Source organism: Rhipicephalus sanguineus, chromosome 10 (assembly GCF_013339695.2).
Source record: "Rhipicephalus sanguineus isolate Rsan-2018 chromosome 10, BIME_Rsan_1.4, whole genome shotgun sequence".
Lineage (NCBI taxonomy): Eukaryota > Metazoa > Arthropoda > Arachnida > Ixodida > Ixodidae > Rhipicephalus > Rhipicephalus sanguineus.
In genome coordinates, this window is record NC_051185.1 from 24,847,434 (window position 1) to 24,873,376 (window position 25,943).

Genomic DNA, 25,943 nt, shown 5'->3' on the forward strand with positions numbered 1-25,943 from the left:
CTTTCGCCGGCCAATGGCTTGCGTCGACGTGGCGGGGGTGCACACCATCGGGTACTTTTCCATTCCCCGCACACCATCGACGCCTTGCGCTGTCCGGCACGCGCCCCGTGCCCCTTTACTCATGACACTACGGCAGACTTTAATTCCACAAGTGTTTAACCCTATTTTTCACTTTCCGCAGCATACTTTGTCATTTAGTCACCTCATCAAGATAGGGCCATTAACAAATGTTTAACGGAATATAGATTCGTGACAAAAAGATTGCGCTGCCTCGACGCTGAAATGGTATTCCTCCTACAGAAGGAATGCCAATGCGCGAGCTTTACCTGCCATAGCAGGTAAAGCTCGCGCACTCAAGGCCGCAGCATCACAAGGGATCTCCGCCAACCTCCTTTAAGCAGCGCACCAACCTTCGGTTCGTTTCCACTATTCTGGAAGCACTCAGAAAAAAAAGACGTTTTTAATAAATCTCGTTGTTTCCCTCGCATCAGGCCCGTAGCCAAGAATTTTTTTCGGGGGCGGGCCCCCTGCCCCCCCTCCTGGCTACGGGCCTGCCTCGCATGTGTATGTTTTACTGATATGCTGCACTTAAGAACACCAAAACAATTTTCTAGAAAAGTGGATCATGGTTGTGATCGCTTCAGGCACCATCATCACGACAGGGACTGGCGCACACGCAAAAAAAGGGGAAAAAATAATAAATAAATAAATATATATATATATATAATAAAATAATAGCGATGGCTGCCATCCATCCTTTTGTGTGTTTTTTTTTTTTTTTTTTTGGGGGGGGGGGTGCTATGCTAACCCACGGTTACTATACAGCGATATCTTCAAGGCGCCGCGAACCTTCCCGCATAGATAGCAAAGGAATGGAGGGGTAGTAGGCGCGCGCCGCGGTGCGGCGAAAGGAGCGGTCACGCCCCTTTCTGCAATTACGCCTCCTCCGTCCGAATGGGACGGCCGGAGCAACACCGCCGCGCGCCCCGATCCAGGTGGCCGTGGGTGACCTTTCATAGCATCGGACAGCCACCATTTCCTCTCCCCCACCGCCGCGTCGGCCGGCACATCGCATGGAAAATCGTACCGTCTGTCTCGGCCTTTCCCCCGGAATGTTGTTGTTTGTGGTTATGTAGGGGAAGAGACGCTTATTTCTGCAGCCAGTGCGGCATGTGATGTTTACGGTACCGAAGAAAACAACGAACACACTCGCTGCGCCACTGCCCTCGTTCGGTCTCGAAGAGACAAGTACTTTCCAACCCGCTGCGGCGACTGGATGATCAGCCACTTTCCGTGCAGGTGCTACGACAGCACCGTCCACATCTCTTGACGGCCGACATGGCAGCGAAAGCACTGTTGTGCTTTTTGAGGACGACGGGCTTGTGCGAACGCCTCTGACTTGTGGTGCAGTCGCGCACGCTGCAGTGAACTCACTTCCTCTCTCCTTTTTTAAAGACGATAGTCTTTATTGGGGAACCTAAACACAGAAATTTTGGTCTGTCTGCCTGTCTTTCTGTTTGTCTGTCTGTCACCCGATTCAGCCACCCGGAAAAAGTTGAACCACGTGCCGAACGCCCAACCATCTTAAACTGGTGGCTAGGTTCATACTCGTGTACATTGTCGATAAAAAAGCAAACATTGCGCATATCTGAGGCGCAACATCACTAGGTAAGTATAAGGTGGTGTGTTCCTTTACTAGAAAATGCATAGATACGAATTCTAAAGACCCTAGTTTCTTAAGCCGCGCTGAAAATGCGGCTGCGCTGAAAATGCCCAGCTATGCACGCCGACGAAAGCTCTCTGCCACGGAGGAAGGAACTTTCCTTCCTCCAGGCCATCTGCACAAGCTCATGTTTCCCGACGTATTACCAGATGACGTCCATATCTCACGCAGCGCCTCCTATCGTCTTTCGACGACATTTGCAGCGAACCACGCAGATACGCGGCCATTTTTTTTCTTCTTTTCTCTCTCTCATCTTTGTACTCCCTTTCCCCAATTTCCAGTGTAGGGTAGCCAACGGGAAGTTTTCCTGGTTAACCTCCCTGCCTTCTCCCTTTCTGTTTCCCTCCTTCCTCCTATGATTTCCCCATTCAGTTACGGCGGGGCGTGCCGCTTGCACCGCCGAGTGATGCCGCCAAGTACACGTGTCATAGGTTTCATGTCTTGAGTGCCATGCGTTTTCTGTGACTTATCGTTACTAGCGCGCAAAACTTAAGAGAAAAAAGCGTGGGACAGGAGAGAGCATATGGTACCTTCTTCGCATGTTATTTGAGTTAAATTTGCCAGTCTAGTGTTCTGTTCAGTCCCACATTTTTTTCCCTTAAAGTTTTACGTGCTAGTAACCATATATGTCACAAAAAGGGCATCGGAAGCAACTAGCCTAACTTTCTTCGTTAACGAGTGTCATGCCTCAGGTGTCATATCCACGTGCTTTTACGAAATCTAAATGCATATGTCCTTAGCCATGTATTTTTTCTAGCCATAGACGGTCTTACTTTAAACATATTGGCGTCGCCACCTTGGGCTGCTGAAAGAATGTTTTCTTACGTTTGCATATCGCGACGTGAGTTAATAAGGGATTGATGAAACATCGAATGCACCAACCCATCTGCTTTCGTATGTATGCGTTGTTAAAGATACAGAGCGGCAAGGTTAACAGCCCAATATGGGGCCACCGAAACGCACACGTAAAATTGTCTGTATGGTTATCCTCTGCTCGTTTCCGGGTGTTCACAGCTAATACTAACGTCACATCACTGGCTACGTTGTACGCGCGAAAAAGCGGTAAACACAAGCCCCGTACACGATTCACGTTACGCAAATGCAAGAAACCGCGACACAACCTCGGAACAGAACGATATACGTCCCGCAATCCCATCGGTCCAAGAAAACGCGAACGGGAGACGACGCCGCCGCAGCTTCGACTCTCCGTGGCATTGTACAGCACACACAACACACGAATGGCTGGCTGTAGCCATCACAATAGATTTTTTTTTTTTCCGGGCTGCTGGGCCGCCCCTTCGGAACTTCATTGTCTTCTCCGGACAACGCCGCCGCCGAGCGCAGTCTAGTTGCCCGCGTGAGAAACACAGCCATGGATGCAGGGGAGATTTACCCCCCTCCCCTTCCCCTCACTTCAAGCCATTTGAATAACTTAGCCCCTGGATTCGATGCCATATGTTACCCTCTAGGGTACGTATAACACCGTGGAAATCACCCTGCGCACTTGCTGCAGGTTCTCCTTTCCCATTGTGCGCATTCGAATAATCGCGCAGTCTGGTTTGACTCGACTCACGTTTGCTGCAGGGGTGAGAACGAGTGAAGGAAGAAAGGAGGAATGGAAATGCGCGCAGAAATGTAATGTGCTTTCTTCTCTTCGAGTACATATCGTCTTTCATGTTGCGCAATCCTTTTTTTTGGAGTCCCTCGCCTGCCGACACCGCGGGGGAAAAAAGACTTTTGTCGAGTCGATGTGACGGGTGGAATCTTGCTTTCCCGGCTTTAAAATGTTTGCTCATTTGTTCGATATATTTTAAGGTGAAAGCCTTAGATGCCTCATCAAACGCGACAATTGGCCGTCGGCGACGTAGGTGTCAACATGAGCGATGCAAGAAATCATCATCACGCGTCACCACGTGACGTCATCATAACGTCATTTCGCCAAAATTTGTGACGTCGTCGTCACATGACATCGTCGCTTGGTCAAAGGTGGGCTGATCACGGAGGCAGTGCGAAACCAGGTGAGGCGCACAAAGCCTGCAGTGCCTCCGATCTTGGAGGCAGTGCAAAACCACGTTAGGTCCAGAAAGCTTTCGCTGGGGGCGGGGGAGGATCAGTACATCGACTGAGAAAGAAAAGAAGAAGATGGCTTTCGCCTTAGCGTCGTCTTAGGCGAACGCATATGGCATCGCGTGACTTTGTTTTTTTAAACAGCCGAGCTGCTTAACCCTTTATATCCCAGGTGCCACATTTGTGGCAGTTTTGTTTGATTTTTTTTTTGCCTCGAAATTTCACTAAGGAACCCCTGATTCCTTGCTGCCACAAACGTGGAAGTCCAAGCTTTCACTTACGCTTGATAGATGGCACTACAGCTACCGCACTTTAGTGCTTCGTTCATTGCAAACATGGACACCACATGCGGCTGGCAAAGACGGCGAGCTCCTGGCTTGTTCATGCTCCTCTTTGCTTATTACTTGTAATATCTGCTTATAAATGCCTATATTCTTTTTCGCGAAGCCTACGGAACGAACCTAGTTAGTACTATTTTTGTATCATTGGTTATTGTCAACTGTATGTGCAGTTTAGGCTTGCATACACGTTTGTGGCACTCAGGACTACGAAGTCCAGCTTCTGGATGGGCCAGAAAAGTGTACCGCAGTTTGCAGTGCATCGCAGTTCTGTTTCTTTTTCATTAATTTACTGCAAAAGAAGTTTTAAAGCACCTCAAAGCCTTAAAAAGGTTTTTTTTTTGTTTTGTTTTGGAGGCAACAGTTGACAGACGAGCAAATGCAAGAAATTTTCTTTCAAAACTAATATTCAAGCAGAAGCGAAGATGAAAACTTGGAAGGCTCAGATTGCAAACGAGAGTATATTTCGTCGGAGAGACTGCTACGCACGGATGGCGAAAGCTCCACAGACAGTGATGATGAAGTTGAACTTACATAGACTAAGATGAACAAAAAAGAATTGTGGCACTGGTTGAAGAAGGATCTCAAGATACATTGTGGAGAAGAACGCATCTTACCTGTGCATTCATACAGAAAAAAAATCGAATGCTTTCAAATTTTTCATGCCTCTTGAAAGCCCTTGATGGTTCAATGCATCATCCCCTATTTTCGACCCCTCATTCATGACTGCAACAAATGTGGCAGTAATAAAATTCTTATAAAATGTATATGTATTGCTCTTAGTTTTTTTTCCAGGTATTACATTGAACGAAAACTGTCTGAAAATATCACTTTCGTTTGCGGGCACTGCGCAGACTGTATGTGGGAAACAAAGGGTTAAGCTCGCCGTTGGTCTGTGACGGATGAACAGAAATGGTCATCGTCATGAACCGGCACGCGCTATCTTCGTCCTCTTCTTCATCTTTTGCTTCGCTCCCACAACACGTGCGCCGCTTTGTCCGGCGTGGGATGCAATAACTCTGATGGGCGACAGAACTATTGAAGAAAGAAAGAAAGAAAGAAAGAAAGAAAGAAAGAAAGAAAGAAAGAAAGAAAGAAAGAAAGAAAGAAAGAAAGAAAGAAAAATTCTTGACGAAAGCAATTTCATGGCGAGGCGGGATTCGAACCCGCGTACCCACGATACGAAGGCGAGCATCGTAGCAATCCAGGCACGCTATCAGAGCCTTGTATATTATAATATAGCAAGGGATGGAAAAGGGAAGTGAGGGTGAGAAGGAGACATGTGAGGGAGAGGAGGAGGGGAGAGAGTAGAACAGCACACAAAGTTAATTCGATTTTTCATGGCGCAAAAGCAGCGGAGGCTATGCTCCTCCACACAGAAAGAATGAGAAAGAGAGAAATGTAGAGAAAGAAATGCAGAAAGAGAGATCATCAAAGAAAGAGATAGGAAGAAATATATATATAGAGAGAAAAACACAGAAAGAAAAAGGAAGCAAGCGAGAAAGAGATAGGAAGAACTATATATAGAGAAAAATATAGAAAGGAAGACGAAGTAAGCGAGAAAGAGATAGAGAGAAAGGGAACAAAGAGAAAGACAGACAGAAAGGGCAAGAAAGATAGAAACTGCAAGAAAGAGAAAGAAATATATATGTAGGTATATAAAGAGAGGCGGGTGTTCTACCGCTGAGCCGCGAGAAATAAATAAATAGGAATAAACAGAGAAAAAAATACATAGGAAACAAGGAGAAGAAAGGAAAAAGAAAGAGAAAACTAAAGAGAAAGAAGGCAAACCATCCAGCTCCGTACATCCTTCAGGTTAGGCACCACTAGGGCGAAGCTGCCTTAATTTTCTTTTTTTTTCTTTAGGTCGCTTGCACCTCGTTCCTCGTTTGTCCGCTCACATTTCTTTTTTTTTTTTTGCACCTGCTCTCGATGAAGCTTAAGTGAAACACTGTCTCATTTCTTGCGCGACAGAGGGACGGACGTGTAAACATGTTTGTGGTTGAGCCGGCATAGCAATGCTTACATATCTAAAAACGGTGAAGCGAAATCCAATGTCATATACCGTTGCTATTCGGCGGCACAGGCCACACAAGAGGCTCATGCGCATGTGAAATAAATGCCGCATGCGAAACGACCCTGCATATTGCTCGCAGGGACTGCGATAGAAAATAAAACCTTCCCTTAAATAAAAAATGAAAGATTGATTGGGTGGTGGTGTTATTTTACCTCGCTTATATTTTTGCCAGCAGCACCCAACGAGAGGCATTTGATTACGAGCGGATGAGCCGGGTATAAAAGCAACGATGTACAAATAGATGCGGTTCGCAATACAAAATGAAATTACAAAACTGAAATGAATGAGCCTTACAATGGCCTTTCCGTGAGGTCTGCTTGATGCTCAGAAATGCCGCAAAAAAAAGAAGAAGAAAGAAAACATCATTTTGGCTGCTACAATTTCGCCCCTCTGCGCCCTATTGTTGATTTCCAGCGGATGGGTTTGCTCAATGGGTGCCTGCCCCTGGTGTATTCTAAGCTGTATACACCTCCCCACCTCCACCCTCCTCACCACCTTTTATACTCCCCAACAGGCGTGTAACTCTCCACGTTTAGTGCCATCCGCATTCACTCGCAAGTGTTGCATTTTGCTCGATAAGACCAAAAAAAGAAGAAGAAAAAAAAAGAAAGCTAACCTAGGCTTGCTCTTCTCGATGCTCGCGGGAGGTTCAAGGGTTCAGGTGGGAACATGGCATGCGAAACCTCTGAGTCATCCGTGGAAGTCGGCAGGATTTTGTCTTGCGGAGTACAAACGCATGTTGCATCGCGTGTGGAAGAGAGGGGGGGGGGGGAGGATGGTGTGGCTTGGTGGAAGGGGGGGGGGGAGGAGAGGGGGCAACTGCACCTTTCGCACCGCCCTGCCGGCGCCCATGGAGTCATCCAAGCGCTTTCACATTCAGTCAGCCGGGGGCAGGGTGGGGAGGGGTCTCTGTATTGCCATCCACGAGAGAACAACAAAGACCGATGGCTTCATTCAGAGCCAAGGACGCGTACTTATCGCGATTTTGCTTCCTTCTTTATTTAACGCGTATACTGCGCCTGCTGAGGGGGCTTGAATGTATTCATAGGGGTGATCGTAGGGACGGAGCAATGTGAGAATTCGCATCCTTGCTCGCTGCTTGCACATTCACCATACGTCAGCTATAACACCGGTTACGCCATTGTGCTCTGTAATCAACGCGGTCATTTAGATTCAGATGCCTATTTCTTTCATTGAATTATACCAAGGTAAGTTGGTATGAGAGGACGAAAGCAATAATTTTCTACCTTCGCGTAGTACGCTAGCTCATTATACTATAGCTGTTTCTCGCACTGCTGCTGCCGTAGTCGTAGTCGTAGTATAGTAGTAGTTCTAGCAGTAATAATAGCAGTAGTGTTTGTACTAGTAGTAGGTTAAATTCGTGGTGTTTAACGTCCCAAAGCGACTCGGCTATGAGAGACTCCGTAGTGCAGGGCTCCGGAGAATTTTCACCACCTGGGGTTCTTTAGTACACGGGCATCTGGCACATGACCTTTGTCGAAATCGAGCGGCCGGGATCGAACCTGCGACTTTCTGGTCAGCAGCGGAGCACCCGGTTACGACTGGGCCACCACGGTGGGCCCATACCAAGGCACATCGCAACACCCGACAGAGGCATCCGTATCTGTCATACAAAAATAGAATACTCTAAATTGTAAAGAGTAGAAAAGTAACTAACCAGTAGCGCAGTAAAGGAAGTAACTTAACCAGCAAAAAGAAACGTAGTGTAGTATTCGTTGTGTCGGGCAATCAATCGTATTAAAACGTATTTATGGCGCAAAGCTTAACTGCGTTACAAGCGTTACTAACTTGTCTGATCACAATCCGGTGGAAGCCAAGGAGTGGAAGGTGTGTTTTCAGTTACATGGTAGGTCACAACTTACGAAACTGTCCACAGAACCGCCCTTGAAAGGCAGTCGTGCTAGTTGGTTTCCGCTCGAATCGTTAGTACTTTCTCTCGGCTAATGTAAATTCTACGCATATTAAGGGTTCGGTGTTCGCCGTTAGTACCGGAAACATTACGTTTAGCTCAACAGCGATGTCAGAATCATTGACGAAATTTACCAAGACCTTCGAGTTTTCGACCTATAATACCAGCGGCACAGACGATTGTCTGTATGGAAAAGACAACTATTTGAAACACACGAGAAGCGCTTGACGTCACGAAAATGAGTAAGCTCTATTGGATGGAGTTGTTACGCAAATTTTTTGTGAGAGGGAGAGCAATGGTTGGGTGGAGCTGACGTTTTTTTCTTAGGTTCAAACCATTATATCACGGCAGCGCTGGAACGCAGGCAGCCAGCATTGCAAGCGCTGCTGCAGCCGTGCATGAAATGCCCGAGGGTTACGCCAACGGACGGATTCCCCGCCGGTTCAATACAGTTCACTAAAAAAAATATGATGGCTTTCGCCTTAGAGCCGTCTTGGGTAAATTCACAAGCGACAGTGTGACTTTTCCATTTTGCATGGCCTCTGGACTCGGTATCAACAGTTTCTTTATATTTTTCTGTAACGGATAACTCGCTATGGGTGCCCCAGATTGAGCGCTTTCTCTTGGATTAAATGCTTTCTCTGCTTTGTGTGTTTATTTTTTTTCACAGGCTGCTTATGCCGCGTACGCCTTTGCTACTGATACGACGCCTATTATTTACGCAACAAATAATATTCGTTCATCGATTAAATGAACGGTCGCCTTTCCGAGTAACGCGTCGGCTGGCGTCTTTATCCGCGCCACGAATCTTCAAACCTGCCCTCCGTGCTATCAGTCCAGGAAATCTCACCCCAATAGGGGTGATTGTGAAACGCCTCTTGCACTGCACAGGCGACCCAGGGGTGGCAGAATGAAATAATATGGAAGGGGAATCTACCAACGGGCCCGTTTTTTTTTTTTTAACGATAGTCTTTCTTGGGACACTTCAACGCAGAAATTTTGGTCTGTCTGTCACACGATTCAACCACCCGGCCAAAGTTTAAGCACTTGCTGAACGCCCAGCCATCTTGAACTGGTAGCGGCGTTCATATTTGCTAACATTGTTGATCAAAAAGCAAATATTACGCATATCTGAGGCGCAACATCAATGTGTAAGTATTAGGCGGTGTATTCCTTTACTAGAAAATACATAGATACGTAATTCTTAAGACACTAGTGTTTCTTAGGCTGCGCTGAAACGGCGCAGAAACGGCCGGCAGAAAAGAAACGACCGGTAGAAGACTATCGTCTTTCGGCGACATTTGCAGCGAAGCACGCAGATACGCGGCCATTTTTTTTTTGTTCTTTTTTAGATACAGTCATATAAAACTAACAGGTTGGTTTAATCCAAATGAAGCAGAAGTTCAGGGGAAGTTGGCAGCTGGAAGAGATGTAAAAATTCCTGAACGCAGGGTGTCGCTCGAGCCAACGTTTCGACATGTTGTTTGCATGTAATGCAGAAAAGGGCAGTTCGCGCCATTGCAAGCTTCTCTATGGAAGTCACACTGGCCCGCTCTTTTATTAAATGAACCTACTAACCCCAGTAGATTACTACCGCACAATTCTTATGGAACGCTACCATCAGGCCCGTAGCCAGGTGGGAAAGGGGGGGGGGGCTAGGGACCCGCCCCCCCTTTCGAAATTTTGGTGAAGTGCGTGTTTTTACCAAAAATAAATGATGAAATTAGGTGTTTTTCTCAAATAGTCAAGGTTTTCAGCAAGTGCCCCCCACCCCCGAAAAAAATTCCTGGCTACGGGCCTGGCTCTCATACAGGACTAAAAAGGGGTAAAAAAGTGACTTAATAGGACTATTTTAATAGGACTTTTAATAATATGACTTTTAATAATATGTATAGGACTAATAATAGGACCTATTTTAATAGGACTTTTAGTAGGACTTTTTAATAGGACTCATAGCTAAAAAAATCACAGCATATCCACGGAGTGAATGATGATGAGTGGGCGAAGCTGCGGAGGTTCATCGGTAAACCATGAATCATCCGTGAATTCTGCCCAGTACATCATCACCGACGTGAGATCAGGCGCGTTTATACTAAAGGTTCGATGAGTTATGACGACTTGCAGCTCACTTTAATTTTACATGTACGCTGTGAATTTTCATTGTTTAGAAAACCATTGCTTTAGAAAACATCTGGCGTCTTTCGTTAAGCAGCTGGCGTCTTTTCGTTTTGCTTTAGAAACATCTGGCGTTCTTTCGTTTTGCTTTTAGAAAACATCTGGCGTCTTTCGTTGGTTTATTTCATCAATCAACGGCGTTTTGAACAAAATTTTTATTGTTTAATCACGCACAGGAGAAATCTCACCAGGCACTACCTTGGAGGTAAACAATGGCTGCTAATGGGAATGAGAGACAGAAGAAGTCGGCTTTTAGCTGACACTTACACTTCTACTTCTACTAACGTTTCCTACTGGAACATGCCAATGGCTGCTAATGGGGAATGAGAGACAGAAGAATTCGGCTTTTAGTTAACGCGCACGCTGCGAATTTTTTATTGTTCAACAACGCACAGGAAAAATCTCCCACCGGCACCACCTTGGAGGTCAAGATCTGGTACTAGCGTTACGACTGGTTACGCACTACGACTACGATAACTACGAGGGACGAATGGGTGCCGCTTTAAGGAGCTTCGCCCCTAAAAAAAGTGAGCTGATCTGTCGCTGTGTTTGCGTGTGTGTTGTACGCTGTTCACACAATCTCGCAGTAATCAGTATATGCATATCTCGGCGTTGTTTCTGTATCAGTATCAAAACCATGCACATATTAAAGAGACACTAAAGAGAGAAAAACGATTTTTCTCGTATTTCTTAGTTACTCTTTCACGACGCCAAGAACACCACGCTTTGCTGCGATAAGACGCTTGGTAAACGAGAAAACGGGCAAAAAAGACAATGCGGGTGGCGACGCCCCCTTGAAGCTTCCCATCAGTCACCATGACGTCATAGATTTTGGCGGCGTCCACAGTGGGCTACGAAGTCCCTAATCAGTAAAGATGAAGTGTATCGTCTTCTGAGGGAGCCAGAGACTTAACGTACCAAGTTTCAGAAATTCTCGTTGAGCCAATGTGTACAATATTCGAAAACTTGTAGTTTTTTGCTCTTTGCCAACTGATGGCTTTCATTTTGCTGACGTATTTCCGTGACGGAAATACGTCATGAAAAATCTCGATGGACCCCGGCATAAAACACTTTCGTGTTAAAAACACGTTGAAATCCGTGAGGTCAACATCGGATATCGCGGCGGGAAATTTAAAAGGAATATTTTCGAGATCTGAAGTTTTCTCATCTATTAACATATGATGCTAAAATTAACTACACTATAGTTTACAGAACATAATTTATCAGCTTAAACTAATCTGTTGCTTCACTTTAGTGTCCCTTAAATGCCTATATGCATTGTAGCACTATATTCCTTCTACTGAGCCTCTTACGCGGAGCATTGCGCCGCTTTGTTTATACACAAATCATTCTCCCCCTCCTCCACCTTGTATCGAGGGGTAGCGGCTGCGTCCTGCGCACTACCCGAGGCGGTAAAAGTGAAACGCACCACACAGAAATCGCTGCCAACGAGAGCACGACCTCGACTTTCGCCGGCGAGACCACTTTCGCTCTTCAGCCAACGCCCGTCACAACAATCTGACGGCGACGCACGCGACACCCTATGTACACACGGCAGCCTTGCCAGCTCTGTTCGGTGCAGCGAAGGCTACGCCCCGACTCGTGTGGGACGTTAATTAACGAGCGCTGGCTGCGCCTTCTGAGCACGGACGGTGACTCATCCAACACGCGCTATTGAATCACGGAATGCGTAAGGAAAGAACTAGGAAGAAGCGTCCAGCAATATACTTTTGGGCAATATTTATTAAGGCGAAAGCCTTAGATGCCTCATCAAACGCGATAATTGACCGGCGTCCCGCGTCGGCGTTTCCCGTCGGCGTCCATACGAGTGATGCAAAAATCATCGCGTGATGACGCTACCATATGACGTCATGATGACGTCACTGATTGCCGAAACTCATGACGTCACAGTGACGTCATCTCATGACATCGCAGCTTGGTCAAAGGTGGTCCAATTACTGAGGCAATACACAACCAGGTGAGGTGCCTCCAATCTTGAAGGCAACGCAAAACCACGTTAGGTGCAGAAAGCTCTCGAAGGGTGGTGAGGCAGGATCAATACATCATCGACTGAGAAGAAGAAGATGGCTTTCGCGTTCGAGTAGCCTTCAGTGAATGCATAACGGACCCTGTAAGTTTTTTATTACTAAGACGTTAACATCCTGCGTAATGAATGACTTCTCTCTGTTATAATTATCTGCTCTTTTCCTGTGTCGTCGTTCTTCAGTGCTGTGAAGTTATGCCATCATGTCTTACAAGCTCGCCCAAGCTTCAGTGCTTCTAAGCCCCTAAATGTAAAATTGTGGCAATTTTAAGGGCTCGTTTTTCTTTGTTATACACAATATTAATGAGCACTAACAGACAATAATGCCAAGGAAAGTATAGGGGACGTTATTAGTAGTAAATGTAATGTAAATGTGAAGAAAGAAAAGTGGACGAAAAGATAGCTTGCCGCGGGCAGGGACCGAACCTGCGACCTTCGAATAACGCGTCCGAGCATCGGACGCGTTATTCGAAGGTCGCAGGTTAGCGGTGCATTTTGATCCTAAGAACCTGAGTATGAGGGGGGTTCGGAAGAGGGGGGGGAGGGCGCTGTGGTGAAACTTACGATTGATTTCTCTTCCATTGCATGCATTCTCTCTTTTCAAAAAACCGTCTTACGCTACCCTGTGGCGTCTCACGTGTTACGCTACCCTGTGGCGTCTCACTGTCACGTAGAGCCCCTTAAGCTCTACGTGACAGTCTGTTCCTTAAGCTCTACGTGAAGATCTAGTTCCTTAAGCGCGTTCATAAGCTGACGCAAGCCGTGTAGCCTCCGCTGTACTCCTATGCCGGATCAAAAAAAAAAAAAAGAAGATAGTGGAACTCACTCAAGACTCACTCAAGCAATATATGTTGCGTTTAGGACTCACTCGGAATCAGGATCACCAAAATTTTTCTCAACCCGACTAACTCGGACTCAGACTCACTAAATGTCTTCTCAACCGGACTCACTCGGACTGAGACTCACTAAATGTTTTCTCAACCAGACACATTCGGACTTAAACTCACCAAAATATTGCTCTCCCGGACTCACTCAGAATAAGGCTCACGGCCCCATTTTATATAGTTTGAGTCTGAGTGAGTCGACTCATGAGTGAGTTTGCCGACCTATGCCTGTACTGCACGCATCTTCGCGAGACGAAGCATATAGGGTGCGCTCACGTGCGGGGCCCTGCCCACGCCCCCAGTCCAGCCACGCACCATTAAGTTACCGCAGTGTCGCAGACACCACCAACACCACTGACGAAACCGCGACCACCGACCAACCGGCACACCTTTCACGCGTGCTCCTGAGCACGCACGCGCGCGCCCGCCCGCCTTGCTGCGTTCAGTGGGTCAAACGTCGCCAGGCGCGCGCCTATGCAAGTTATCGCGCTTATCGGTGGACCGGAAAGACACACACATACACACACGCACACTATAAAGCTGCGGCCCAGTCGAGGTCATCGCTTGCGCCGTCTTTATCCGAGGCGCCAGCGTCTCAACAGCGTGCGGCTGTACAGGGCGCGACACCAGACGCTGCTGCATCCTTCATGGCCACCCCCCCCTCCCCTCACCCCCACTTGCTTATCGACATCATATACTTTCACTCTCGGCGTGTTGTATTACAGCGATATCTGTATATACGGGGGAGGGGAGAACACTTTGGCTGTGAGCAGGGAATGATATCCGACGTCCGGTGACTTTGCGTTGCGAGCTTCTCGCGCGGGGTTCTTAATAACAAGCGCAGAGGACACATCCCGCGAGGCAACCGCTGAAGCGCTTTGTGGAGATGGCACCTACCGTGGTATCTTTGGAGGTGTATGTGTCGGTGCTGCTAACCTCGAAGAGATAAATTGCAGAATGGTTGATAGGCGGGCTGGTTGGTATAGATTCATTATGAATTCATTATGCGCTTATTTGTGTCTCGTTTGTTTGCGCTGCCAAGTTCCCATGATAATAACCTCGAAGGCTCGAGAGAGAATAACATCAAAAATGCACTTCTGTGCGCATGACATCTGGGTGCAGCGTGTGAACATCACCACTGTATATAACCGTGCTTCGGTTGCAATAAGCCATTTTGTTGAAAGTTAGCGCGCGTGGTGTCCTCCCTTACTCGTCCTTGTGTTACCTTGTGCTCAATATCGTTTCATGTCTCACCAACAAGGCCGAAATTCGCCCCTCGAAGACCCGGCAGGGGCGGCTACAGGGGAGGGCACGAGGGGGCAGCTGACCCCTTACCTCCTTACATTTTCGCCTGCCACCACCCCCTATAGCCCCCACTTAAAAGCAAACATGGTCAAAACAAAACGAATGAATTCCCTGCCTCTCTGCCACCAGAAGGAACTCACTTGTCATGGCGTCACCCCTGGAACCACGGTTCGATCCCCTGGCTCGGCGGATACGTATCGAAGAGGGTGAAGTGCAATAAGACCCGTGTACACTGATACAGGCGCCCGCGAAAAAATCCGATAGTGAAAAATTAATGCAGAGTCCCCCCTCCACTGCGTACTAGCTTATAATAATATTGTGCTTTCAGCACGTAAGACCCCAGAATTACAATTTTTGTGACAGTGCTGATGCAACTCAAGCCGTCGCTACCTTAAACTAGTAAACCAGTTGTCACGCAAACATCGCAGATAAGTCTCTCTATTGTCTGTCGCGTCACTATCATCCAGTTCATTCTTGCGTGGCCTCCGCGATTAGCTCCGGCAGCGCGCCGTCGCACGCTGCCGGAGCAAATCGCGGAGGCCTCGAGTTTTTAGGCAATTTTAAAGAACGCATCCATCACAATTCGTTAAAGGGGTACTGACACCTTTTTTCGAAGGCGAGTTTACTGTGCCATACAAATCTCTTGTATGCAGAGACGGCTCTGAGCAAGTCTGAAGCTCAGCAAATGCTGAGAAGATATTTTATTTTGATATTAAAGTCAATTTTTCCATGCTGCACCTACAGAAATTAACTATCTTGACTTCAGGCTACAGTACTGATTCTGGTGACTTCACGCAGCAGTCTAGCTAGTTGTGGTGACGTCAGGTACCAAAACTTCCAAGATGGCTGCTTGTGCGTCACCAAAACATTCAAAATGGCCGCTTGTGCGTCACCAACGGAGCCACGGTATGGAGCGGTCGTGGAAAAGTCTATATATTGTGCGAGCACGTGACGAGAAGCTCACACTGAGTTGTGACGTCAGGGTACAGTAGGAACCGAAACTGACTTAGAAAACATACTGTAATTACCTTTTCAGGCTTTATCCGTGCTTATCACTACCTTTTCTGGGCTCTTGAGGGCCTGGCCTTTCATTTGACGTAAAAAAAATGACAACTGAAAATTTTCGTGCCAGCAGCCCTTCAAGCGGTCAACACTTCTGAAAATGTTGCAGCACTTTCTTTGTTCGCACTGCTGTTTCTTCGATTCGCTTCCTTTATTATGCCCGCACGTAAACATATACCGCTCTAAAACGGCCGAACGTCTTCAACTGGACCGTGGCGTTGAGCGCGCTCACGTGTTCGCTGGCACTGCCGCTGCCGGCCGTAACAGCACCGCCGGCCGCGGCCGGCGGCGCTATCCTAACTACCAGAACAAACTCCAACTAGTACCAGATACATCGTCCGCGGCCGATGGCTCAGTTGTAATGATACAACTGTTGGGGGTGCTACGTCCCAAAACCGCGACATGATTACGACAGACGCCGTGGTGGAGGGCTCTGGAAATTTTCGACCACCTGGGCTTCTTTAACGTGCACCTAAGTCTAAGCGTACGGTGACATTTCGCCTCTATTGAAAGGTGGCCACCGTGTCCGGGGTTTGATCCCGCGACCTTCTGGTCAACAGTCAAGCACCAAAACCTCTAGACTACCGCGGCGGGTTAACAGTAGAAGTCGTCACGCAGGTCACGTGGCCAGAGGGGGGGGGGGGGGAATAAAGAAATAATTAAAACGAAACTTCATGATGATGATGACCGATCGTACAATCGTGGATTTAAAGCTTCGCCGTCTCGACTGTCTTCACAGCGTGTAACGGCTGCAATTTTTTTGTTTTAATTTGATCGCACATAAACATATTTCCCTCGAGCACGGTTTTCGAGTGGTTGCTGGAGCGTGGCGTTGGGTGCGCTTAACGCTTCGCCGGCGCTGCCGGTGCCGGTGCCGCTGCGGGTTTAGCACCGGCGGCAGCTGCGGGTTGAGCAGAGGCGGCCCCCGGTGCGTTCTCGATGTTAGCCTTGGCCGAAGGCTCGGGCACGTTGGCGTCCGTCATCACCGTCTCGTGCAGACGGGTGTAGGAAGGCCTCTTGAGCCTGAGCGGAGACATGGGCGCTATGGTGATGCTCAGCTCGTTGGCACCCTTAGCGAGGGCCGCCTTGATGCCGTACTGGTCCATGCCCTCGGTGGGCGCGCCATTAATCATGACGAGCACGTCACCCGGGTACATTGCCTTGTTGGGCGTCGCCACTTGCACGTCGGTGGTCTGCACGCCACCGGGAAGAGATATTTCACCATTGATGTGAACGGTTGGTCTATGGGACCAGTTGTGGTACAAACGAAGGGGGTGCTTAAAGGGGCCCTGCAACAATTTTCCTAGATACCATAGAATGGCCTCATTAAAGGAGTTTATCGCCTTACGAATCGACCTCCGCGAAAGTTTTTAGAAGCCGTCAAGTACGAGCCGAGTTAAATATTTGTCGCGCGCTGTAATTTCTTTCTCTCTTCTCTCGTCCCGACGAGCGCGCTGGATGGAAGCTAAGCAGGGAGGGATGGCACGGGGGAAAGAAGTGACGTCACGCTCGCGTCATGGCCTTGAGCACTTTTTTTTTCTTTTTCACGAACGCGCAGCTTACTTTCGGTGGGATCGCGAGGGCGCGCGCAGGCACGTGGCGGCCTCCTGCGGCGACCGCGGTAACTGTGCAGCTCACGATGCTCAAATCAGCCAATGGCCGTGAATTTGGGTATATGGCATCATTTTTAGAAGGAAGAGGGAACGATTTCTAGCTGACTGAGAATTCTACCGATCGGCAGCGTTCCCTGACCATGCTCAAAAAGTGTTGCAGGGCCCCTTTAAGGACTCGTTTTTTTTGTGAGATACAAAGTTAATTAGAACTGCCATGCAATCAAGCCAAGGAAAGTATATGGGATGTTATTTGTAGTAATTGCGATATAAATGTGAAGAAATAAAAGTGGAGAAATTAAGAAAGAGAACTTGCCGCCGGCAGGGACCGAACCTGCAACCTTCGAATAACGCGTCCGATGCTCTATACCTTTGTAGCGCCTTTATGCGCCCTGCGGGTAATGTAGATACCAGCACGCATGCATGTACAGATGCAGATGTACCGACTCGCCCAGCTAGCTGCAGTACTACAGGTAGGTCGTTTTGGAGGGGTGTATAAATGTTGTAGTGGTTCCACAATACCACCGGGAAACCTAAAGCTTTCCGCAGCGCAAAACCACGTTGGGGACGAAATGCTTTAGGGAGGGATCAATACAATCGACGGAAAAGAAGAAGAGGATGGCTTTCGCCTCCCAGTCGTCTAAGGCAATCTGCCTCTTTCACGATACCACGGCGCATGCGCCCTTCCCCTAGCGGAAAAGTCGCGATACTCCCCTTCATCTCGGAGGCTTTCATTCTAGCGACACCGGTTATCCCTGCCCCTACCAAGCCCCTACCAAACCGATAGAGGGCAGCACAGGAAAATGGAAAAGGCGGATTGCATGAGTGAGCGTGGGGCATTTTTGTTAAATGCGTGTGGCTTCGCGCTGTGCTCCTCCTAATGCAAATGCTTTAGATCAGGGTTCGGCAACCTGCAGCTCGCGGGACCCTATTATGCGGCTCCCGGCACGACGTCAGAACCCACCCCCTCCCCTTGTCAATTTTTATCTGAAGGCCGACTTGGCGATTTTGACCTCAAATGAGGTTAGACAGGAACGAAGAAAGATCACTTCCCGTTGGCATTGTTCCCCATCTTCACAGTCACCCGGGTAACGTGTTCACTTCCTTTCTTTGGCTAAGAAAGTTGGATAAGAATGTCCAGCACCAAGAAGTCACATTGAAAGAGCTTTTTTTGCTTGTTTTTCTGCAACCTATGTTTGTATATTGCAACTTTGCGACGACATGCGTGCCGAAAGTCAACATGATTCCGATTCCAGTCTTGAACATTATTGTCAATTCGCAGATTTCTATCTCGTTGCATTGCCCCCCCTCTCCCCCCCCTCCCCCTTGCGTCGATCACCGGTGTACCTTCTGGATGACGTGACAGTGGACCAGGGCCTTCTTCTGTTCGTTCCACGCCTTGGCCTCGAACACCTTGAAGCCGTAGTAGCCGCTGCCGCTGCATGCCGTCCTGATGGCCCGCACCTGGATGGTCTCCTGCCCGGCCGCCTTGAGGATCTCGTCCCAGTCGCGTCGAGACTCGAGCAGCCGGAAGGCGCTCGACGACAGCACCGTGATGACCAGCTGGTCGCCGCAGTCTTGCATGCGGCGCTTGACCTCGGCGATGGGCAGCTCCGAGATGTCCTGGTTGTTGACCGCCACGATGACGTCACCTTCGAGCACGTGCGACACGTCGGCGGGACTGCCGGTCTTGACTTTCTGCGCGCGGTCATCAGGACGAAATGAATATTAGAGGGCACCTACACAACCTCTCAATATACAGAGAATGAGCGTAGATACCTCAGCAAACGCGAAAATTGACCGTCGGCGCCGTCTACGCAAGTGATGCGAAAAAATCACGTGATGATGACACCATGTGACGTCATCATAACGTCACAGATCAGCAAAATTTGTGACATCGCCATGACTTATCATAACGTCACATGATGACGTCATATGACATTGTCGCTTGGTCAAGGGTGTGCCGATCACTGAGGCAGTGCAAAATCAGGTGAGGCGCAGAAAGGTTTCGGAGGGCCGGGGGCGGTAGAGGATCAGTACATAGAATAACAGAGCTGAGCTATAGTAGGTAGGTATTCAATGTAAAGAGACCGGGCGTGCAAACACGGACGCAACCGTGGCGGCCTTTGTGGTGTCTTGACTTCTTTCTTGTGTGCGTGTTTGCACGCCCGGTCTTTTTAACACGAAGGATATGTACGTCGAATGAGAAGGGGAAAAAAATGTTGGCTTTCGCCTTCGAGTCGCCTTAGGCGGAAACTTAACGGGCCCTACGAGTCTTTTTTTTTTTTTTGGTTCCTGACGTTTCCCATTTTCCCGACACAATTCGTTACGCCAGCAGTCCGTTCACCTGACGTCATGAGGACATAAGCTCTCGACTGGTCCATATACGACGGATAACAGTTTGTGATTTGTTTCCTACACTGCTTTGCCATGCGGTCGCACGCCCCTTCTGCTTTGTCGCGCTTGACTATAGTGCGCGATCGACCGATTTCACTTCGTTTTGTGCATTTTCCACTGCGCGACGGGAGATAACAGCGTGTATCCGAAAGGCGCGAAATCCTGATAGGCTCAACGCGAGGAGGAGATATCGCCTGTAGGAAGTAAGTCCCTTTCTCGTTCTTGAACTTGGTGTGGTATAGGGGCCTTTTAAAGGCGCACTAAAGAGGAAAAAATATTTCTAGAAACCACCCTACTCTCTGAATGAAGGAAATGTGACTTTAAGGGTTCGTTTTTCTTTGTTAGACACAATATTAATGACAATTAACAGACAATAATGCCAAGGAAGGTATAGGGTAGGTTATTTGTAGTAATTAGGATATAAATATGAAGAAAGTAAAGTGGATGAAAAGATAATTTGCCGCCGGCAGGGAACGAACCTGCGACCTTCGAATAACGCGTCCGATGCTCTACCACTGAGCTACGGCGGCAGTCATCCTCCCGTCCATTTTATGGAGCATATATGTGCATTTAAACTCAGGAGTGTTAGTCTATATACTCTGTCAAGGTGGATGAACAACGGAAACTGTTTAGCACACCACGCGGACGTGACACAGAAATTCGAACCGTAGCCGATCACACACCCTGCAGACTAAATCCGCAATGTCTGTCCAGAAAGTCTCTTTTTGAATTTACCGTGTCCTGCTTTAAAGGGGCCCTGCAACATATTTTCAGCATGCATCAGAAAACGCTGTCGATCGGTAGTCGAGGCTCCTGAGAACACGCGAGCCAAACATTATAGCGCAGCACGCAGCCTGGAATTTACAATCAATTTTCAAAGTCAGCTAAAAAACAATCCCTATTCTTTCTACAAATGATGCCATATGGCCAAATGACTGCGCCATATACCCAAATTCACGGCCATTGGCTGATCTGAGCATCGTGTGCTGCATAGTTACCGAGATCGCCACGTGCCCGCCCGCGCGCGCGCTCGCGATCACACTGAAACTAAGTCGTGCGTTCGAAGAAAAGAAAATAAAGAAAAAGTGCTAAAGGTCATGATGCGTGTGACGCAACTTCTTTTCCCCGTGCCATCCCTCCCTGCTTAGCTTCCGTCGCTCTCGTGGGGACGAGAGAAGGCAATTACAGCGTGCTACAAATCTCTAACTCCGCTTGTACTTGACTTAGAAGGGCGGCGGCTTGGGCTAGTTGGTAGCTCATGACAATTATTATAGCGTGAACTCAGGACGAGGACGAAAGGTACACGAAGACGTCTTCGTGTACCTTTTGTCCTCGTCCTGAGTTCGCGCTATAACATTTGTCTTGTACTTGACGGATTCTAAATATTTTTGTGGCGGTTGATTCGCGAGGCGATGTACTACTTTAATGAAGCCATTCAATGGTCACTTCCAAAAGTGTTGCAGGGCCCCTTTTTAAGGTTTCCTATTTGAGACAGCATGCGTCTTTCTGCCGCGACATGCCTTATCTAAACGAAGGTATAGGCCCACAGTTTAGTTTTCTCGTCCGTCCAGTCTATCTTTTTGTACTTACGAGCCGTAGCGAATGCGCCCGTCCAAGACACTGACCTCAATCATGTAGAATTTCTTGCTGTTCTCGCCCATGACTTCGACGACGGTGATGCCGAAACTCCAAAATTTTCCGAGGCTCTTGGTCCTCCACATGATTATGTCCATCTTTTCCTTCGCCGTTATCGACTTGTCAGTGGAGGCTGCGGCTACGGAAGAAAAGCGGAAGACGAGCGTGTTAGCGCATATTTTCCGTGTGCATTTTTTTTTCCGAACTGAGGCGGTGAAGGGATTATCACACATGACCCCTGACTTAGTCCAAGGTCGCGGGCTTGGCTCCCAATCAGTGATAGTGCAACGGTCACGCACTCGTCGCCAGGCAAAAATCCATGGGTCATTCCATCATGTGAATCCTCCTTCACAGAATGGAATGGCTCAGCTCATCTATCTATCTATCTATCTATCTATCTATCTATCTATCTATCTATCTATCTATCTATCTATCTATCTATCTATCTATCTATCTATCTATCTATCTATCTATCTATCTATCTATCTATCTATCTATCTATCTATGCGCTTACTTAGGGGTCTGATGCCGCTTTTGACGTCCACGTCCGATGCCTTGTGGTAGTCTAGAGTCTCTGACTCCGGGCCGGACGACTTGAACATGGAAGCATTCACTTCCACAGGACCGGCGGCCGTTTTCGCCTGCATGTGGTGCGAGCATGAATATGGGGTTGTTGATGTTGTTTCGTAATACAGTATGTGCAAAAACATGGACATTTGAGTACACCGATGGGTGCGCCATAGCAGGATGTTGTAAAGTGACACCCTGTTACAATATGCAAAAAAAAAAATTACTCAGATATGCTGCAAATACCAGAGGTTCCCGATGTCTTTTTAAAGGGGTGGTGCCATCAAATTTCGATGCTATAACAAGCCTGTTGTGGGTTTCCTCTGTATGCAAGGACACTTTACACGAAGGGTCGGACACAGCAAACGTTTAGAATATATTTTAATTCACCTCCAAAGTGTACCTAAATGCCCATTCTCCCGATCAAAACCCATCGCTAGCGCGCCAACACTGACGTAGATCTGTAGTATGGGCAACGAAAGTTGTAGTGACGTCACACCCAAATCTGCTGTAGTAACGTGAGTGACCACCGGACCTCCGCCACTTCCGCAACGTACGTACCGGCTGTAGTGAACTAGAATATATTCTAGTTCATTATAGTATCGGCAAAGCATCGGTTGCTACATCACTCGCCGAGTTTCGATCGCTTCCTGGCTAAGTGCGTCACAGCCTTGTGTGGTCACGTGACCACGCTTCCTACACTTCTACGTCACTGCACAACCTCGGCGCCCAGAAACCGAAACCGAAAGTTGTCCACATCAAAAGGCGATATTAAATTATTTAGCGAGAATACATGAATCTTGGCGCGTGCATCATGCTTCCTGGAGCTATAGGAAACGCTTACAGCAAAGAACGCGCAAGCTACAAATTTGGTGGCACCACCCCTTTAAAGTGTGTGTGTGTGTGTGTGTGTGCGTGTGCGTGTGCGTGTGCGTGTGTGTGTGTGTGTGTGTGTGTGTGTGTGTGTGTGTGTGTGCGTGTGCGCGCAGTAGAGAGAGGAAGAGAAGGAGGGGCTTACATCCTCCCACCCTTTCGTCCCCTTCCATCCATTTCTACAGCCAGATACAGCTTTAGAAGTCTGCGACATTTCCTGCTGGTAGGTGGATGCACACAAGGCTGCTCCAATGGGCGCGCACTTCATACTGACGTCATGAGCCAGAGACCCGGTAACCCCTCCTTCGGAGAACATTGCCGAGTGCATAGGCGGAACTATTTTTTAGTCGCCGAGGCGATCGGCTGCCTCGCTTTGGCCATCTGGGTGAGGCCACTCGGGCCTTCTTAAAGGGACGGTGGCATGATCACCTAACAATGTGCGGTTTTCAGCGAATAATATGAACTATTTGAAAAATGGATTGCGAAGGAATACTTCAGGTCTAAAAAGTCTACCCAGTTGCACTCAACGTGAAAGCTCTGCGGAGCAGTGACGCTGGCGTTCCAAACGTACAGTCAAACGTCCATGACGGGAAAGGAAAGCTTCATTTATGATGCAGTGGCGCCCTCTCTTCTTCTCCTCCTCCTCCTTTCCCTCTCCTCCTCATTTCTCTTCTTCACCCTCTTGCTATACTATATACGGTTATGCTATGCTTTACCCTTCCCCTCCTCTTTTCCCTCCTCTTTTCCCTCCTCCTCAACCTGACTTTCCTTTGCCGCAAGCGCAGTGAGCGCTGTGCTCTTTGGTCGCGTGAACAGCCTGCTTCGCGACAATTCGGCACAAGCGGCAGTGCCAACTGCGTCTGCGCGGAACTTGTTGCAGCCACCGGACGGCTGTGGCATTGCGCGCTCCGATGTTCCGTTTGTTTATTCTGAAATACTCCAAGCCAATAGAGAGTTTGAGAATTTGGGACCCTAGACGCTGGGCCCTCAAGCTGCGTTGGGCAGCCTGCCCTTGCGTTCGGATGATCAGCGGAGTTTGAGAAGCGGGCCAACGCAGGCTGCGCTGGGTCAAGCGCACGGAACGCCACGCGTGACGAAATTTAAAATCATGCGAGACGCAGGCCGACTGCGCCATGACCCGCGCTGCGTCTGTGTCTTCTCGCTGGTGACCCAAGACGCCGTGGGGCCCCGCGCTAATTTTCGATTTTTGCGTCTTGGGTCAACGCGAGTGCAAAAGCCCAAGAGTGGCTTGGGTTCTGCGCATGCGCCCTGGCGGCTCTCAAGCTCCTTGGGGCCCCAATTCTCAAACTCTCTAATAATTTGGCTCAAGCAGGATGAGCGTCCCGTACAGTGCAAAAATAAATATACAAACAACGCGAGAGGTGAACACAGAAAACAAAACAGACGATAAAAATATGTAGTATGAAAATCATTTTACAGGTAGGGCCATCAAACGGAAGGAACAAAACATGCATATGGTAGGAACACAATAAGTAGAAGCGGTGAGAACGAAGAACGTTAGATGTTCAAAACATGACATTGCACTTCACTAACAAAGTTATCGGAGCTGACTGAATGGGTTATGTGGCATAGAGTTTCCTATATATACACTAGAGGGAACTCTGGCGCTAGTGTCTATGGGAGCTTCAACGCATAGCGCTTCAATCAGCATGGGAATGATGGGTAGTACACGGATTTGTCTAAACTTCGTTCTTTCGGCACCGTTTGGCTCCGTATCGCCTGCATTCGCTTTGTCGCAAGACGCAGTTCAGCAAAAGTCAGCAGTTCCACTTCACCACTTTGTCATCTTTAGGCTTATCAATTCAAATCTGGTCACGAAGTTCACAACGGTCCATTCTTTTATCCGAAACGAACGCCGAAACACAGCAATAAACAAAGACACAAGTGCGTTCGAAGCCGTAAGCACGAAGATTAGGCAGATCCGTGTACTACCCATGATTCCCATGGTGGCTGAACGATCGCAGCGCCAGTGTCCCCTCTCGGTAATCGTAGGAATCTCTATGCTATGTGGCAAAGAATTCCAATCCGCGACCATGGACCACTGTGTAAACATAACATTTATTGATATCAGAAGAAAAAGCGAACTCATAAGAAAGAATCAGTGAGTGCTCACAAAGGTTATCATCTTCTTGAAGCTCGGAGAGGTGAAGGTATAGAGAGATTCCTGCGATTTTGGGTCGATGTCCACCATGTCTTCCACTTTGACAAGCTTTCGCTTCAGGGTGTTGCTCGTAGCGCTGATGGCTGCGAATGACCAACGATAAGTGGAGTTAAAGGGACACTAAAGAGAGAAATAGATTTTTGCTCGCATCGGTAAATTACTCTTTCATAATACGAAAATCGCCAAGCTTGCAGCGAGAACAAGCTTGATAAGCGAGAAAACGCGGAAAAATTACACCATCTCCCGCTAAAGGGGACCATGAGGCGATGCGAAGCCGGAGCACTTGCACGATCGCGTTCCGTTGGCGTTCGTTGGGCATGCTACCGACCTCGGGCTTGCTACCGACCTCGCGTCGTGGAACGCGAAGAGGAACACTACGCGCGTCGTGTCTTCCCTCTAGCCTGGCCGTTAATTCTCACGGGGTGAGCGGGGAACGCGGTCGACAGGCGCACGAGAGGGAGGCAGCATAGGAGAGGAGAAAGAGGGGGAGGGGGCGCGCATGCGCTGGCGCTCATCGCGGCGCTGCGCAGGAGAGAATTTCGGCATGTCGAGCCCGCATTTCAGAGAATCAACCGAAGCAAGCGCTGGACTGAACGTGCGCAGCGCTCTACCACTTGAAGGAGAGGAGACTAGAGGAGGAGAGTAGCGCATGCGCCGCGAGAGCAGAAGCGAGAACGCAGGAGAAGCGCAAGCAGGTGCTGGTAGAGAAGTGGAGAGAGTAACGCGCAGCTGTTGGAGAGAGGGAAGGATGAGAGTTGCGTATGCGTAGTGTGAGTGCGGACTACCAGGCCGCGGGACATACCCCCGAGCAAGAGATGCTTCGCATCTAAAAAGAAAATGCGGGTGGCGACCCCACCGTGAAGTTCCCGCACCAGTCGCCGTGAAGTCATAGATTTTGACGCTGTCCAGTATGACCTAAGTATAGGTCTCAATCGAGAAAAATGAAGCACATTGTCTTCTGAGGCAGCGAGAGACTGAACATACCAAGTCTCAGGAAATTTCGTTGAGCCAATGTGACCAAAATACGAAAAAAAAAACGCTTTGAAATCCGCGACGTCACCGTTGGAGATTTCG

The 25,943-nt window shown here is 48.4% G+C and overlaps 1 protein-coding gene across 1 annotated transcript; it reads right to left on the reverse strand.

The window, feature by feature from the left end:
• Positions 1 to 16,432: 16,432 nt before the first annotated feature.
• On the reverse strand, positions 16,433 to 24,946 carry LOC119407273 (uncharacterized). The gene is made up of 5 exons (XM_049419951.1): positions 24,822 to 24,946; positions 21,762 to 21,888; positions 21,238 to 21,386; positions 18,563 to 18,913; positions 16,433 to 16,798 (listed from the first exon to the last, which is right to left on the reverse strand). The coding sequence occupies exons 1-5, from the start codon at positions 24,897 to 24,899 to the stop codon at positions 16,448 to 16,450; spliced, it is 1,056 nt and encodes a 351-aa protein (XP_049275908.1). The 5' UTR covers positions 24,900 to 24,946; the 3' UTR covers positions 16,433 to 16,447.
• Positions 24,947 to 25,943: the final 997 nt, after the last annotated feature.